The sequence below is a fragment of the Nipponia nippon genome, unplaced genomic scaffold (genome assembly GCF_047370975.1).
Source record: "Nipponia nippon isolate SJK-2023a ecotype South Korea unplaced genomic scaffold, ASM4737097v1 scaffold_3, whole genome shotgun sequence".
In the NCBI taxonomy this organism is placed as follows: Eukaryota; Metazoa; Chordata; class Aves; order Pelecaniformes; family Threskiornithidae; genus Nipponia; species Nipponia nippon.
Genome location: NW_028262347.1, coordinates 84,909,015 through 84,926,705, shown reverse-complemented (window position 1 = coordinate 84,926,705; position 17,691 = coordinate 84,909,015). Strand labels below are relative to the sequence as shown.

The window sequence follows — 17,691 nt, the reverse complement described above, 5'->3', positions numbered from 1 at the left end:
TCTCACTGAGGCCTGCCACGGTCACCAGAACCTGCCAACAGTTGTGCCTCCTCTGTCGAAACTGGGCATTGGGTTTCATGAAGCTCTAGCCAACATACCAACTGCACTGCAGCACCCAAAACCTCTTTATCTTCCCTGTAGCCTTTCCGTTGGAAGCATGGCATGAAAAAAGGAGTAAAGAGATACTCTCATGTTCTTTACCTCTCACTCCTAACAGATAAATTTCCAAGGGCATCAATTTAGCTCTCACTCCGTCTTACACTAAATTGCAAAATTTTGCATTCAGTAGTTATCCAGGAAGGTGTTGCTAAGAGAAGTGAACAAAGAGGCTTTTTGATTCTTCATTCTACACCTGTGCTCCTTTCAATACAAGAGAAGTGTCTGCCTCTAAGGAAGGAGGAAAATCAAGGAAATTCCCACAGCCATAGAAAGCATTTCCCAGTCCTACTTCAAAGCTTTGTGCTGGCTTTCTGCTAGTAATGGTATATTACTGCTTGTACAAGAGGCAGATAAAGCATTTCTTTAAGCCTTATACTTCCTTGCACACCTGTTGCGAAAGAAAGTAGAAGAGCCAAAAGTCTCTATTCTGTGAGAGCAAAGAACTCAATGATTTCTGCAAAATCCTTCCAGCGGGGAAACTACATGAAAGTCGCAGAGCTTCTTGGTAGCGCTATATTTTCTGCATGCAAAGCAAACATATGCACCTACCTGTGAAGTGCAGCAAAGATAAGAGAACTACAGAAGCAACTATCCAGCTGTATCCAGCGAAAAGTTAATCAAAGGAAGGTCAAAGAAGCCATCTCAACTATAATTTCAATCTCTTTGTGTCATTTAATGATAGCTACTGGGACATGGCTGTCTCCTGAACTTGCTAAGCATTTAGTTAACTGTTGATTACAATCAACATAAACATAATGAACTGTGTGCATCAGACAGCATGACAAATAAATCTAGACACAAGAGGGAATTTAAGGACACCTCAGCTGCCCACCAAACATCAATGTTTCTCTGTGCATATGAAGCAAAACTAACTGCCGAGCAAGTCTTACCAGAATGACACTTAAGGCAAATGCAGTGTGTTATGTTCACATGTGCATGTACAATATGGGACTAACTGCCACTGGGGTCTGCCCCGATCCATACCTCCCCGCACAGCTTTACTTTCCATTGCTCATTCCACTGCTTCCTCCTCCCAGCTACACTAAATGCCTTCCTGGGCATCACCTTTTCCAGAAACAGGACTGCATGTGTCAAAACCCACATTTTTGTCTTTCTGGCAGCTAATCCCATCTTCTGATCAAGATGCACAGACACTCAACTCTTACTGATATAACCCTTTACATTAGTTTTAATGCTATCTTTATTAGACTTTCCCTTCATCACAAACAATATTTTCTTACCAAAGCCTTGGTGAGAAGATTCTGCTAGCTTCCCAATTTCCCAGCCCAGCTTTTTCAAGACAAGTGAAAATGCAGTACATGACCTTTCCTTCTCTGGCCTGGATTCCCTTCATCCTTTTCTGTCTTCCTTGATTTTTGGCAATCATTAACGCCACATCCTTTTTGATTACTTAGCATGCTTGCTTTCAACCTTAGAATTCCTTTTTCAGGAAACTTGTCTATGAAGTTTTAGACTTTGGCCTCTCTCTCTCCTATAGGTCCTTCTCCCCCTCTTTCTGAGCTTTGTCTTGATATACAGCTTATATAATACAGTGATGATGTTCATCACCCAAACTCTTTCAAAAGCTCAATCCTTCCCTTCCTCTCTGTTTCAGCTCTTACTTTTACTATTAATTCCACTACAAGAGCAGAGAATATCCCCAAAGTCAATAAAAATTATGCAATAACCATCTCCTTATTCATCCCTATCTTTTAATCTCTCCTTGGGAACCTCCATCCTCACTCCCCCACCATTAATCTCTAAACTCTTGTTTGCTCTTCACTGGTCTTCAGTCTTTCTTGGTACCTATAAACTAAACATACTGAGCAAGTAATGCAGCATGGTGTCTTGTTTTTCCCATTTATCTGGCCTGCAACTGTGGCAAATCCCTGTAGGAAGTAGCCCCAACAGCAGTGGACAATCTCAAGAGCAGCATATTTATTTTCAGTTAGGAGACAACTCTTTAAATGATGTATTAATAATGACAAAGTTCACTCTGATCAAGCTCCTTTCGAGGCTTTTTTTAAATACCTGTAGTTTTATTCCTAACTTCTACACTGAATCCAGAGAACTGTATTCAGAAGGCAATAAAAGAACTTAGTACACTGCTATGACCACCATACTGTGATCACTTCCCATGAAAGAGACCATGGAAAACCATACTGCATTTTACTGCACTGGCCTATCCTGTGAAGACATCTCTCCCCCCCCCACCAATGCAGAACTTCAGTGCTTAATAGTCAGGTTCAAGTTCCTGTAGCACAGTTAAACATACCAGAGAATTTTATATTCAGCTGTGACAAGAAAGTTGCCTCACTCCGATCATTCATTCCATGCTTGAATTTGCTCAGTATTAACCTCCCACAAGAAGATTGCCTAAGCTTATGCAGTCCCTACAATATGGGGATTCTGGGATGAAGACTCGAAGAAAGCTGAGCCAGTACTTCCGAAAAATATCAAAACATTCAGATCCCTGAAAACACAATATTGAAGTGATTAGCACCACCACATCGTCACCTCTTCCCCGACATACCTGTTTTCATCATTTGACTGTGCAAGTGCTGAGCTCCTTCCTCTTCTGAAATGACAAAGAAGTTGAAGCTTTATTTGCTGGGTAGAATGTGCCAGTCAGGCACCTCATGTGGGGAAATGGCAGTCGGGTGATCCATCTGTCTGAGGTCATAAAACTCAGTCGTCTCATTTACTAACTGGTCTAAACACTTGCCCATCTTGCATAAAAGGCCTTTTGCTGGGAAGGTTAGTGTTTACTCCTCTCCTTTTCCACTGTATAACCTAAGTACACACCTATAAACACAAGAAATGCTATCCCTATTTAGAAACTGCTGTTTCTTGATGGCCAGTTTAAGAGGCTTCATGCAAGGTGCGTGACTGAGGGATAATAATTACAGACCCTGCAGGTTTTGGGAAGCTTCTTACTGGTTCCAAACAAGGAGTGGAGATAAATGAAAAGTCAGTCACCACAGGTGTAGTTACAGCAACAAATTCTTCATCAACAGAACAACCTAAAGAAGTTCCTCTCTCCTCAGCTGGCCATTCCTCCTCCTGCCATATTCCATTAACTCCTGTGTGCAGTGTACCAATTAAATTGCTGGAAGAAGGGGAGGGGGGGAAGGGAGAAGGACTGACATGCACCACTCTGAACTAATTAGCAAAAATTCAAAAATAAGACACACACACACCCCCATCTTGTTGTTTGTTTTGTTTTGTTTTTCCCAATCAGCCTATTTTCAATTGGATTGGTGAACTAGTTCATTTTGTGGCCACACTAACCACAGCGTTGGCACAGCAGAGAGAACAGAGAAAGAATCAGGGAACCAGTTTGGCCACCAGAGAAACTGTAGCCTGGAACTGTACTCCACCTAACCCTCACACACATACAGACTGGTAAGAAAACGGGCAAGGCTCTTCCTGTATCATTTCCTTGCATCATTTGTCTAAAGGCTAGACAGAGTTAAAGTGCCTCCAAATTACTGCCCCAAAGGCATGTGGAGTTATTCCTTGTAAAGATGAGTTTTTACTAAGGTACAACAATGTATGCATGCAGCAATCCCTTGCCATCAGCCTAATGGGAAGCTGCAGGCTACACAGCTCTTCACCACCCCTCAGCCTTTAATACAGTTTTTCTGTGCATAAATTGAATGTCCTCATCAGCTGTGTTTTCCCACATTATCACCTCAGGCCACAGAAACGTAAGATAATCCATCCAATAAGTACTCCTCCATATACACATTAAGGGCTGCAACAGGAACAGAGCTGGGACTTGTTCTGGTGCTTCCCAGAGTAAGACTGATGAGAATCTTATAGAAATTGTTTAGATTCAGTTTGGCTGGGAAATCCCACAATCACACGAAAGCAGCTGCATATAGTAATACGAGTCCTTCATATGCCAGAGAGTGTATCAGATAACACTCAAAACAGCCAGTAACAATCCTACATGGAAAGGCACGTCAAACTAACAGCTTTCAGTCTCTTAGGACACCTAAGAATGACAACATTATACAGGCACAAACATACTTCACTCACTAAGGCCCAGGTTCAGAAAAACACGAGCATTGAGGGTAGCACTGAAACTAATGCTTAACTATAACAACATCCTCCAGTTCCCATGAGTCCAAGTTCTACATTACAGACCCAGACTTCTGCTAAAGTCTTCCTTAGGTCAATAAATGTCTTGTCTGCGTGTTTCAATAACTTCCAATAGCTGCAGGGTATCTGAAAGCAACTCTCAATAGCGCTTCAATGATATTGCCTCAAAGAATAGCAAAAAACTTCAGCACCTCTCCTCATTTTGCAGTCAGCTGCCTCTGCTGGCACCAATAGTACACTATTTCTTGCAGATTTCTGCCCAAGTGCTGATCTTGTGCACATGCCCAGATGACAGGCTGACCAAGTACTCAAAGCTGCAGCTATCACAGAAACCAGAACTAAAACAGGTCTGTGAGATCCATGCAGCCACTTGCTGCGTGACCAGCACAGAACCATGCAGTTCTCAAGGCATATGGCCTGCTCTGGCTTAGTCCTGTGAGGAGTTGTGACTGCTTCATTTGACACGTAAGACTACACCAGGACCCAGTCCTGGCCAACTGACCGAAAATTATGCAGCAGCTTCAAGGAGAGCAAAAGAACCCAGAGACTGTTCTTGTATTATACAAATAAATGAATACTGATTTTGTAAGTGGAATGGCTGCCACTTCACCCATCTTCAGTTTTTGCCATCATAATTTAGAGTGCAGTCATTGTCCATGACTACTTTAAACCATCAAGTTATAGCTTCAGCTTAAACGGATGGCTGGCTCCTGCTGAAAAAGTGTTTGCCTTTTTCCCCTAACTCCCTCTCACCAGATCGTTCCACAGGTCAGTTCAACTCTCTAATCTGGCAGAAATTTGTCCAGCTCATTTTGCCAGAGTAGTCTTCTATCAGTTTAGCAAGCTAAAATGGATCAGCAAGGAGTCTACAGTTAGCCTAAAGAGTGGGAGCACAAAATCGGGAGCAGAGCAGGGGAGCAAGGAAATAGGAGTGGCAACTCCCTCTTTTCTTCTGCAGGTCATCTCACTGTTTCTGAAGGAAATACCCTCTTGGCCTCAACACAGAACAGTTTTACACCATCCCAGCAGTAGCAAAAATAGTTGTTAAAGATGTCATATTCTGTAACAGGTAAAAAGAGAATGTGGACAGAAAAGCCTAGCAGAAACGCAGGCTTCAGTAGCTACCCAGGAACTGGTCTGGATAATAGCTGAATTCTGCCAAGTTCATAAAATTTCCTTACGGCTTGTAGTATTTTCCCCCCTCTCTCTTTCTGCTCCTAACACTGGAGCAATTCTGTTCTACATTCTTTAAACACCTGTTCCCTGACTGAGTTTACAGCAGAAGTCTGATAGATAGCTGGGCAACCATGATTCAGGCAGTGACAGGAGAGCAGGAACAAGAAGATGACAAAACTATTTAAGCTGCAGGGATACCTGAAAATGCAGGGATCCAGAAGGAAATTTGCAAATAGGTACTTCAACTACCTTCTAGATGAAAGCTGCTGTATCTAGAACTGTCAAATCACTTTCCTCCAACCTTAGCCATAAAGGATCAGACTAGGCATGAACAGTTTAAGTAGAGGTGGTTTTGCCTCCAGGCACAGGAACAGATGAGATGACCTTTGAAGGTCCCTCCCAGCACCATTTTCTATGATTCTACAACTACAGATGATGATACAGAGTTCATATGCAGGAATGTTTATAATCCCCAGTCAAGGTTGAAAGCAACATTATGCTAAATACCACACATGCACGTGTGTTTCCCTGTAATACCGTCACACTTAGAAATAGGCCTATCTCTACACCACTTCCAGTCAACAACTTGGGTCATTTCTATTGGATTATCTCATCAAGCACTGGTTACACTCCTGCCACTCCAGTCCACAGACTCCAATCTAAGCTCCTGAAAAGGGATTTGTAATTACTGTACAAATCATGTAAAATTTCATTTTACATGAAAAAGTCTCAATGAAAACAATGTCATTTCCTGTTCAAGAAGCTAGAGACAGACAAAGACCATGCCTGTGTATGTGCATGCAGTGAGGCTCAGAGAATTTGAAGGAGTACCCAGAAGATGGGTCACAAGTTCAAGGTGACTGCGATGAAGAACAGCTGCTGGCTATGCACCCTTCAGCAGCAGGTGTACCCAGGCCCCAGAGGTCTAAGTCAGCTCTGCCAGTGACCAACAGACTTACAAGACCATCTGTCTGGGCACAAACTGCACACAGCCTTCCCAGTTTTGCTGCCCAGATCTTCACCATACACAGACAATACAGAGCTTGTTATGGATTAACTAATGAACAACTGTTTAAACCAACAGACAGTCTTAGTTCTCCTGTGTTCATTATCTGGATCCTACATGAATGAGAATACTGCCTCTTCTTTTAGCTGTAATATTGTCTTTTTCTGATCAAGCACCTTTCCTTCACTTCGGGGCACTCCTTAAGGCACTAGAACCTTGAGAGGTTATATTGCCTTGTACTGTTCTTGCTTAACAGATGTATAGGGTTACTTTATCAAAGTTTTGTTAAGTTATATTTCATACATGCCCTCCATCAATAAGGCATGCCTTTGAAAGATCCTTTAGAAGAGAGTTCATGTAATAGGTTTTGCTTACTCACACTGTAGAAATAAGAAAGCTCCTTTTTTTCCTATGCCAGGTCTCCAAAGAATCTCCATACAGACACTTATCAGCTCCCTCCATGTACGTGCAGCCCCTTGCTTGAGAAATGCTATTACCCTTCTCTACCCGATGTCTGACTAATCAACAGAATTAAGACAAATTCTGAGAAAGCACTCCTTGTATTTGTCTTGAAGTTTTCTCTTCCCGTTTCAGACCTGAGAAAGGGCCTCTGTGTCTATCAGTCTAATAAACCTATTCATGTCACAAACACACACATAGTATAAATCATAATACCAACAATTTTGAAAAAACTGCAGATATTCACAGTGGAAAGCAATATTTGGTCACCACCTAATGCCCACTGTTCTCCGTTTCCTGTGTAAAATCATAGTACATGTAATCTAGAACCCACCACTCATTCATACAAAACAGACATACGCACGCACACAGAGCGTTCCTTCGGACTAGTTTTACAAATACATTCCTTATAGTTTTGCCTGATAGAATTTTAAAAGTCCCCAACAACAGCATTTCCATTCTAACTCCTTACAGAAGGGAGATCCCTCAGCACTGAGCACCACGCTGTCATGAAGCTTCTAGTGATATCCATCCTATATTCCTTCTTTCTCTCCCATTAATCCTAGTCATGCTCACATGTTCCACATAAAATCCCTCTCCCTCCTAAATGTTAACACCCTTCAAATATTTTTAGACTGTTATTATGTGTCCCCCCACCCTCCACCTTTCAGTCATCGCTTAGCCAAGCTATGTATATTTAGCTACTTTAATCTTTCCTCCTAAATCAGTCCCTTCAACTCCCAGAGCTCAATATTAAGTCTGGTATGCTTGTTGCTCTTCTCAGAACTCAGTCCATGTTTTTGAGATATTTCTGGTAATGTGTTTGCAAAAACCTGTCCAGAAGAGAGTTTTACATGTGCTTGTTTTAAGGAAAAAAAGAAACCCAAGCCAGTGGACGTTATTAATTTTCATTTTCCATGTCTGATTCTTTTCCCAGGTTTTGAATTTAATCTGAAATTTTAAATGTAAATGAACGTTTTGTATATTTAAGAGCAGATTAGCAACTGGAAATACTTGGATCCAATTGTGAAAGTACGCAGTGTTTTTAAAAATGTAAAAAAACACTAAGGCTTTTTTACTAAACTTTTCAGAAAACAACTGGAAATGTGTAAAGTTATCCAGAAGCACAGCAGAAGCAAAACAATGACTTGCAACAGGGGAAAAGGGTGGCAAATGAAATTGAGACAGTCTCTCAGGTACAAGGCAGACGAGTGGATACAGCTACAAAGCATAAAGCTGGCTTACTAAACTAGAAATCAATTAAACTGCCTGTGTTATTTACAGTGCAAAAAAATCAGACCAAGTGCCTTGCTGACAATATACCACTACAGATCAACTCTATCTTGGAGAACTACTAAATGTTTGAAATTCAGAAATGAAAAAGACAGAGGAAGAGCTAAAAGGGTAATATAATGTTGCTAATGAAGGAAGTACTTGAACATGATGAAAGCTCTGTGGCTGCAGACATATACAGCGAGAAAAACATAATCCTACACAACACACTTGGTTGTAAGCCTGACAGATAAAAATGGGACTACAAAGCTGCTAAAAATTGAAAGGGACAGGAAAAAGCATGTGCCCTTTGTTGAAACAACAGAATAAAGCCCACCAAAAAGCAGTCACAATAATTTTGATAACATGTAATACACAATAAAACTGCTAATATATTTCTGTTCAGTACTAAGTATGTTAAGGAAAGATGCCACAGCGAGTACTACTAACTCTGTCAACTGCAACAGCAAGCAGTTTCCTGGTTGGTTGGCATTTCAAAAGCAGTAAATTTCTGAATATTCAGGAAACGCTTGGAACTCATGGAAAAATATTTCTTTTTATGCTTGCATGGAGAAAACACCAGTTAAACTGACATACAGTTTAACATGAAGAACCCTAAACTCAGCTTACAAAGGAGATGGAAGGAAAAACTTGACAAACTCCAGCAAAAGATTAACCTGTTGCAAAGGTGTCCAGAAATAGGGCTTCATCTAGTCAACAACAAAGAACTAGAACGACATAAAAGCAAAGTCGAAAGCTGACTCAGTGAAACAAAACCTTGTTATTGAGCAAGTCCAAAAACAGCACACCTACCACCAGGAAAAGGAGGGAAAAGTCTGCATCCTGACCAACTGTCTACAAATCTAAGTTGCACCTGTCTTCTGGTGTTTAAAACGGGAGATTCAATTTTGTTACCAAAACTGTGGGATAAAGGGCTGTTCTGCGGTTCACTAGGTCACAATAATGGAAGGGATAGGAACTGTGATATCTCTGAGGGATATCACAGCTGAAATCCAAGTTTTGCAATTACCTGGGCCAGCCAGTTCAGTGTAAACTGAGCACATTCTCAGCACGTTCCAATTGTTTTGACTGAAACATCACCAGTTGAGATGCTAAACTAGATATAGAAGAAAGCATTTGAAGACTGACACCTTGAAGGTTTTCATATTTGTAATAGCTGCCATGCTTCTCCCTCCCCTCGAGGAGAAGTAGTGTTTATGAACTGAGACAGGCAGTGCATGTTTTGTGCTTCTTTGGGTTTATTTGTTTACTTTTCAGTTTTACTTTTAGTGACTTTTTGAGGTCGGGGAAAAGATTAACTGATAACATATCTCTGAGATGAAGGCAATATCCTTCAAATTTAGCTAGTCACTTCAGGGGCGGGAGGGACCACCTGTGACATGGTAGTTTTTGGCATCAGACTGACCTTTTATGCCAGCTTAATTCATGTCGCAGGCTCCAGTTTTTGCAGTTCACTGCCTGCTCCAGGTTTTAACTAGTAACATGGTTAACCATCCTTCTATCATTCAGCCTCTGAGCTGTGGGCATCTTTAAGTATCTCCTATCATCCATATCAGGGCTTTGACTCACAAACAGGTGGTACCAGCCTGGGAGATAGATGACTGCCCCCAGCTGTCTGCCCTACCCTGCTCAGCACAGAAATGGCTGAGCGGTTTGTAAACCAGCTGCTAAACTACTGCCTCCTACAGAACAGCAATCTAACAAACAGCTGCCAGTTCTAGCTCCTCTTACAAAAAAGCGCTCCAAGCCAGATGTTTGTGCAGTGGAAGGGAACACTGGACAGCTAAGGCAGTAGCTCAGTTCTTCCAAGCTGTTACTTCGTCACTTGTAAATCAAGGCCCCAGCAGTGTTTTGTCAAAATAAGTATCACTTTGCTAGTTACTATTTTTTATTTCTCTGTCCTCAGTAATGTTGGGAGACTTGCTCTATTTAGCACTTCCATGCAAATCACACAAAGGTACTAAGCTTTTTTCCCCTCTCCTTTCTCTAGACTAGTACTGAAGATGTGAGGAAACAGTTGACTAACACTGAATTCTACAATTGCTTATTTGGTACAAATGCTACAGATATTATTTCTCCTGCGGAAAAACATAGTTGGAAAATGTAACAGCCAGATTTCTAACATGGTACCCCCATAGTATTCTAGCAGGCAACACTTATAAAAATTATCCTGCAGAACCTTAGTGGTACCAGAAGGCATCACATCAGGAAGTTAATGGTGCCCTGGACTTGCTACCTGTAACATCAACACAGTGATTAGGAGAAAAGATAGCATCCCATATCAGACAAGACAGCTTTTCATGCCTTAAGCAGAGACTGCTGGAGAGGACAGTGAGGGCTTGTACCCGGAGCAGTGCTGTGGTATGAGCTTATTCAGTCAGGATGCTGCCTCCAGTAATGGAACACGTCTAGAGGGGAAAAAGATAATGAAAGAAAAGAAGGCAGCAAAGGCATCAAGACACAGATCATCAATGTACAGAGAAGAGCTTGGCTGACTTCCAGATGAAGTAGGAATCATGTCCGCTCAGCAATCAGCAGTCATGTAAAGAGCTGTAAGCAGCAAGCAGACTCAGAAAAGGCTAGGGAATGTGAGCGTGAGGCCTGAGTATAGGCTGAAACACACCTTTCTGTGCAATTTTAAATGTATTCAAACAAAATAGTGCAAGTTCTTCATATTGGCTTGGTGCGCTTCAGCTTGTTCAACATGTTTGCTGGTAAAAGCTGCTAACTTTAAACTGATAACAGGTTGCCTCACAACAGGTGAGAAGCATATAAATTGCACATAGAAGAGATCCCAGGACTTGGAACATCATGCCCAAAAAAGTAGTACCACATGAGCCACTCCTCAGTTGGAACCAGTGAACTGGTTCCCCTTTTGTCAGGGGAAGGGGCATATACAGTTCTCCATAACACTCGCCCCTTGGTTCAATGAGTTCTGTGCAAGTCGGTCACGGGACAGCTAAACTACCGTCCCTTGGAGGCAGGGCCGCCTCCACATACAGCTTATCCTGTTCTGTGAGCTGGCTCTTAAGTGGTGAAGATGAAATCAGGGACTATATTTATTCTCCCTGCCCGGTCATATCTTTCTATAGATCCCAGGCTGGGCCCCGCTTAGTTGGCATGGATCCTGGAGATTAGTAAGCAAAGGAGGGCATAAATCAGTGCCTCAGGTTCTGTCAGGAGCACATCGAACCAACCGTCCACGCTGGGAACAGGTGCACGGAAGGCAAGCAGGGACACTGTCCCATTTGGAGTAGTGGGGGAGGGCTTGCAGAAAAGCTGTTCATTTCTTCTCCCAGAGCTTAGCCTAAACTTTTCACCCTGCAAGTGGGTTATTTACCTTCTGCAGCTCACCGGTGTAGTTAACTAAAGACTCTCCACTAAACACCAGTCCATGCTAGGTCAAGCCCCAGCTAAATCTTGTTGGTTTCTGTAGTCCATTCTATTTCATTTTTACTTTTGCTCTCACTCTAATTTCTTTTCTGGTCCATTTCGCTCTCTGCTCTGACACATCCACTCCAAAGCTGAAGTATTTCAGGGACTATGCAAAATGATTAGAAATGAAGACAGTCTTAAAACACAACTGTAATTTTTCACCAGTAATTTTACAAGTCACCTGTCATGAAAACTAGTGCAGACTTACAGCAGCAAGGAACATGTCACTAATCTATGCTTAATAACCATGGGGTGGATTTTCAAGTAATATTTTAGTTTGAATAACATTTGAAGCAAGCATTGCTCCTGGAAGAAGCAGTCCTACCCTCATTTCAACCATGGCTGCTCATTCCCACTTTCATCATCCCTTCTCTAAGTACCAGCACAAGCAGCTGTGCAGTGAAACAAATCAGGGGGCATATCCAAATTAAAGTTAACTTTTTTCCCCTTTCTGGCTGTGGTAGTTTTCAAGCTGGATCAGTTCCCTGGTCAGTTCCATAGCACAACCACAAAAATGTTTATGCCAGCATAGAGCAGGAATTGATGTCTGCATCAGAACATTGACTCTTGCTGAGCCTCAGGGTGATCAGCCTTACTCAACATATATTGCTCTGTACAGATACAATGATGTATGTACCCAGTAAAACCATCCATTGTAGATAAGGCTGTGTAAACAAGACCCCACCCAGCCCCCATAGTGAGAGCAATCCATTCCCTAGCTCACGGAACAATGGCCCGATGGGTGGACAAAAACCTGCACAATGACTCGTGAAGTGCTCCATAAGAAGCTTCAGGGCATGGTGCTCCCATGATGGGGCCTGCAAAGACATAGGGATTCCAATGTAAAGGAAAAAAAGCAAGCACTGACTGGGTAGGAAGAGGGCTGCCTTCTGTAAGATCCTTGCTAGTCCTTTGAGAAACAGTTTTAACACCTTAGGACTTTTAACCAAATATTGTGCACTTTCAGCCTTTGCTTTGCTCTTTAGTCACAGAAATACCACATGGCTTCTTCCAATACTGAGCTAGAGAATCCAGCCCAGACCAGCTTTTTTGAGGACAAAATCAAGAGAGAAATTTTAACTGTGGAGTAGGCCAAAAATCCAGTTCAAAATCATGTCCACCACCTAAAAAGTTGACTTCCGCTGCAGCTGCAAGCCAGTGCTTCTCTGCATTCGGGGCTGGGTATCTAGCTAGCTAGCTGAGAAGAACCCACAGGTGAAAGACATTCATGCCAGGGCTATAAGAAGGCAAACTACAATGAAAAGGAGCAGTCAGAGAGGTCTGTTTTCTGCCTTTCTTAAGATGTCAAAAGTGTAGCTAGTTAACAAACTGTAGGTGTTTGCACACCACCAGCAGAGCCATTCAGGGGTTCAGGGGCTGAACTTCTGCCCTTTAGCACCAGAGACACAGACCTTTACCCATTAGGATAACAAGAATGTTGGAGACAGCAGCAAGAGATACCATAAAAGATAGACTTAGTCACAGCATGAAGTCATTATATATCTATCCAAAAATTAGTTCAGTAGCATGCCCAGCTCTGGGATCTACTTTATTGATACTCCCCTGAAAAAGACATCTGTAATTCCTTCTGATCTGTGTGCATGGAACATTAAAATCTTCACTGATTTTCCTAAATACCACTTGAAGCGACCAACTGCATCAACTTGGGATCGCCTGAGAAAAGAGTTCATTCAAAACATCATTTGGTACAAGGCAAGTGGCCTGCACAGGGCAGGCTGCCTGGAGTGTTGTGATGTGCCCTTTCTTTCTCCTTACCGTACATCTTGCCTTCATCTGACAAGATAATCTTCCGCCGTCCACATGGTGGGTAGATGGCTAGCGCTTCCTGGAAGCTCTGCTCAATGTCCGGACTCCACACACCCTCAGCGTCATTGTCAATGGGTTTGTCCAAGGCCTCGCTGCCCCCTGAGTCGTTGCTCCCCTCAGGGGAGGTGGGAGAACTCCACTCGTTGGAGGTAATGGTGCCAGCTAGAAACTCCAAGGTGCCACGTGGAGAAGCAGACTCAGAACCTGTGATGACAAACACATCCCATCTGTCAGTTAGAAATCCTTCTCTCTAGGAAAATGAGGAGATACTAAAAAAAAAAAATTAAAAACCTCAGTGAGGAGGTTTACCTTAAATGGTAACTCAACCATGTGCCTGATTTCTATTACTGTTGAGATGAAAACCTTTTCTACAAATGCTTCTGATACAACAGCTTGCTCCTGTATCTCATTAACTCTATCACTTCCCAATTCTCCTCAGACACTATGTCTTCTGGCTTGTGTCTTTGTCTCCTAATTTCCTTCTCTCTCTGCTGTCATTATCTATGTAACTGTGTTACTTAACTTTCTGAAGCATGCATACAGGGATTCAAGTCTGTGGGAAAGACTATACAAAATAAAGCAATGATGAATTATCTAGTCATCACTGAGCACTGGAGTTGAAATTTTCTTAGATACTGTTTCACTGGATCAGAGTTAGTAGTCGGTGTCATTTTTAACACTGACATTTCTTCTTCTCAAGGATCAGCTGCCCTTCTAAAAAGCAATTCCTGGAGCCAAACAGTTTATTGCAATGTCTCCCAAATCTCAGCACTATATCCTGGCAGGAGCAGAAGGCACCACGAGTAAAAGGATAAAGGCACTAGGTTGCAGGTCAAGAATCCTAGGCACTTAGCCTGTTTCTACTCCTCATCTTCAAAACGACCTTGGGCAAATTCCTTCAGTTCTCTGTGCCTCTCTGCCCCCTCATCCTTTACCAGTCTCAGGCTATTAGATTTGCCACTGGGCAGGAGCAGAAACTGGTTTCTCATTGAACGTAAGCAGGCAGCTGCTAGCTCTTGAAAACAATAAATTATAGTCTACTTATAAACACCTAACTGTAGAGGCTGAAGTCATTGAGTGGAGCTGCTAACACACTCATTCAGAAAGCAACTTCAGACCATACAGACACTTTGAATCAACTATATAGAAGACAAATGGCTTCTAAAGACACAGATCATTCCCCTGCCTTAATGCCAAAGCTGTTCATTTACCTTTTTAATAGTTTCGTTATTAGAGCTACAAAGAATGTTCACAGCAGCAGATACGTATTTTACATCTCCATAACCCACCAAAAGCTCAGGAGACAAAGGAGATAATACTGGGCATTTGAATAATTTCTAGACACAGTATACTTCTTACATCACAGTGCAGCATTTTAACAAGTGGTTCATATGAACATTTAGAAAACCCAGTATACAACTTATTTCCTGTGAGAATGTTTGGAACACATGAACCGCTGGAATGGCCTACCACTGTCCGTCCATCCATCCATTTCAGCCACTGCATCAGCTTATTTGAATCCTCTTGACCCATGCTATACATTTTCAGAGCTCTAATGAACATGGGAAGAAAGAAAAAAATGGGAGGTGAGGGGGGGCAGAAAGGGGAACTCACACTTGGCCTTTACTGCTGGGACAAACATCCCAAGCACACTGTGAATGGCACCAAAGCAGGCAATGTGACTTTAAGAGATCCTGAAATGAACGGTAACCGTTGCTTCCCTCACCAAGTATCTATCACCAATACAGCCCCTTTCACTGGCAGACGCTCAATAAAAATTTACACGGGTATTCAAGAGATTGTCCTCCTGGGGAATCAGTGTAGAGGAGTAAGCTTTCCACAGGGGGACTCTGACAGAGAAACAGAAGCTATCTGTTCCAGCTGTTCTTCTTTTGATATTTCCCCAAGCATCCCTAGTCCCTGGAGGCTGTCAAGACCCTCTGTATTTAATGCACATTAAAATCATCTCCACAAACACAAGGCACAGACTAGTTTTGACTTAGGCTGACAGACTGAGAAATGGAGGGGTTCAGAAGGAAGCCTAAGGTGTGACAACAAGTCTATTCATAGTACCACCTGAATTTGGAGTTGCAAGTCTCATAACAGTCAGCAGGCTCCACGCCAAGTGAAATCATACTCTAACTGCTCAACTGTATGAGTCCCAAAGCCATGGTCACTAGAAGCTACAACCTCTGCTTCTCAAGCCAAATCCCCTAGTAATGGATTCAAGTAGACAAAGTCATCTCCTAGAGAATGTATGGCCATCATAACTATAAAAGCACCTACTTTGAATCCAGTTATTTTCACCTGCCTAGTGTCCATGCAGACACGGATGAATACCTAGCAGATGATTTCAGCATGGCACACTCTTATGTTGGAAACGACGCAACTATATCTGAAACATAACTTCTGCCCCCCCATCCAAACCCTGGGAGCTGTTGCCTGATCATTTCATGTTTTACAAGGCTTCACATGTGTGCCAAGCGCCTTCAGTGACAAAGGAAACACTGGGTCCTTTCTGATCCAAGCACCAGAATAAGTGGAGGAGAAAACATATGCTGTATTCAGTTCAGTGTCAACTCCCAAGACTCTGTTCTCCAAACACAAAAGAAAAGTTGCACGAACTTCTGCAGATGTCACAAGCAAGAGACAGAATATGTGAGCCTTATCTCACATTGGTCTAAATCAAGGGAAATGTGGAATATAAGAGCAATAGAGAAGAAACAATATAAATCTTGAAGTGACTAGATACTTTTTTTTTTAATGCTTCTTAATTTTTGTGCCTTGACCAGAAATGTTAGTCCTATCCCAAGCTACGGCTAAGTCAGCAGGCACTGAATTATGCTATCGTGGCCAATCCCAACTTTTCTACACCTTGGGGCCTGATTCTGCTTTCCCTTCTTGGCACTAAAGCTATTCCTGATGGATGGTGAGAAAAGTGGAATTGTACCAATATAAAATCAAGGATGCTTAGCCACCCCCAGCTGAAACCTCAGTAATCACCCAGGCACTAACACAAACTGGCCTTCTTTTTGATAACTTCCAAAGAAATTCCACAGACTGAAGTGACCATGAAAATCCTTATAACTCTATGGCTCTAGTTCAGTAAGATGCCAAGGGGTTAAATGGCCTGCAAAGTTTTCCTAAATAATGTTGCTTACATAGTAAGCTCCATGTGCAATCCCAGGTAATACTCTGTACTCAGAGGCAATAAACACTAATGCAGGGAGTCCTGGTCAGGTGCTATCTGTCTGTGGGTCTCTTCTTTGGCTGAACGCTTCAGGCCTTCTGTTTCCTGCAGTGTTGATGTAAACTCTGAACTCACTGATGGCCAAAGTGGCCATTTATTAAACCAAGCAAAGCAAACTGTAGAGAAGCTGGGAGCTAAACTCTATGGTAAATGGCTTTATTAGCATGGCAAGTTGAAAAACTGCCAGTAGAATCACTTCCCATTGAAAAAGCAATCTGCTCAAAAATAGAGCATTTTTCAGAAACATGCTAACATTGAATGTGTTACGTATAAGAAAGGTTTGAATAATATTCATTAGTAACTACTTTAACAAAATACAAATATTTCAGCATCTAGCTTTTAGCTTTCAGTTTGCTTCTGTTTTCCCATTCAATCAATAGTAACTATATACATACAGCTTGGTAACTTTAATGGTGATTTGTATTACTGAGTGTTCTAATATCACTAAATATTTTAGTACTTGTAATCTATCTTTTTTTTTTTTTTAAGTTCTGCTCCTGGAAGAGCTTGTAATCACAAAGCTTTCTTCTGATGTGGAGGGAATTCGATTCTGAAATCGCTAAACAGACATCCCAGTTCCCACACAGGCACACACTCAGACAATTCCTCTCCCATCTGAATCCCCTCACCAGACACAGTTCTTGGGATCAGGAATCAGAGGATATTGTCCCATTCTTGTAACGGGAAGTTTTGCCAGAGGTCCTAGGCTTGGTGTTTGTTTTCTTCAGATTCTCTCAGTCTGAACTTACAATCCTCTTCTTGGCTCTCGTATTTCTGGTATTGTATCTCTCAGTTTTTCTTATTCTGATCCCACTCTTATTTTACTGAGAGATGATTAACTACCTTTCTTTGCGGGGTCTAGCCATGGATTCTCCCCCAGGATCAAACACACAAGCCCCTCACAGCACCTCCACCTCCTCAGCACAGTATCTCTCCTTCTTTCTTATGTTTCCCTCTGTCCAAATACTGTTTCTTATCC

The 17,691-nt window shown here is 42.1% G+C and overlaps 1 protein-coding gene across 2 annotated transcripts in view; it reads right to left on the bottom strand.

Annotated features, from left to right (window-relative positions):
- Positions 1-17,691, bottom strand: part of TEAD4 (TEA domain transcription factor 4) — a 63,529-nt gene that overhangs the window by 35,327 nt on the left and 10,511 nt on the right. For both annotated transcript variants that reach the window (XM_087766926.1, XM_087766927.1), the window contains one exon: positions 13,412-13,666. In XM_087766926.1, the coding sequence (XP_087623052.1) occupies positions 13,412-13,418 (7 nt within the window). In that variant the 5' untranslated portion in view covers positions 13,419-13,666. The remainder of the gene's footprint in view (positions 1-13,411; positions 13,667-17,691) is intronic.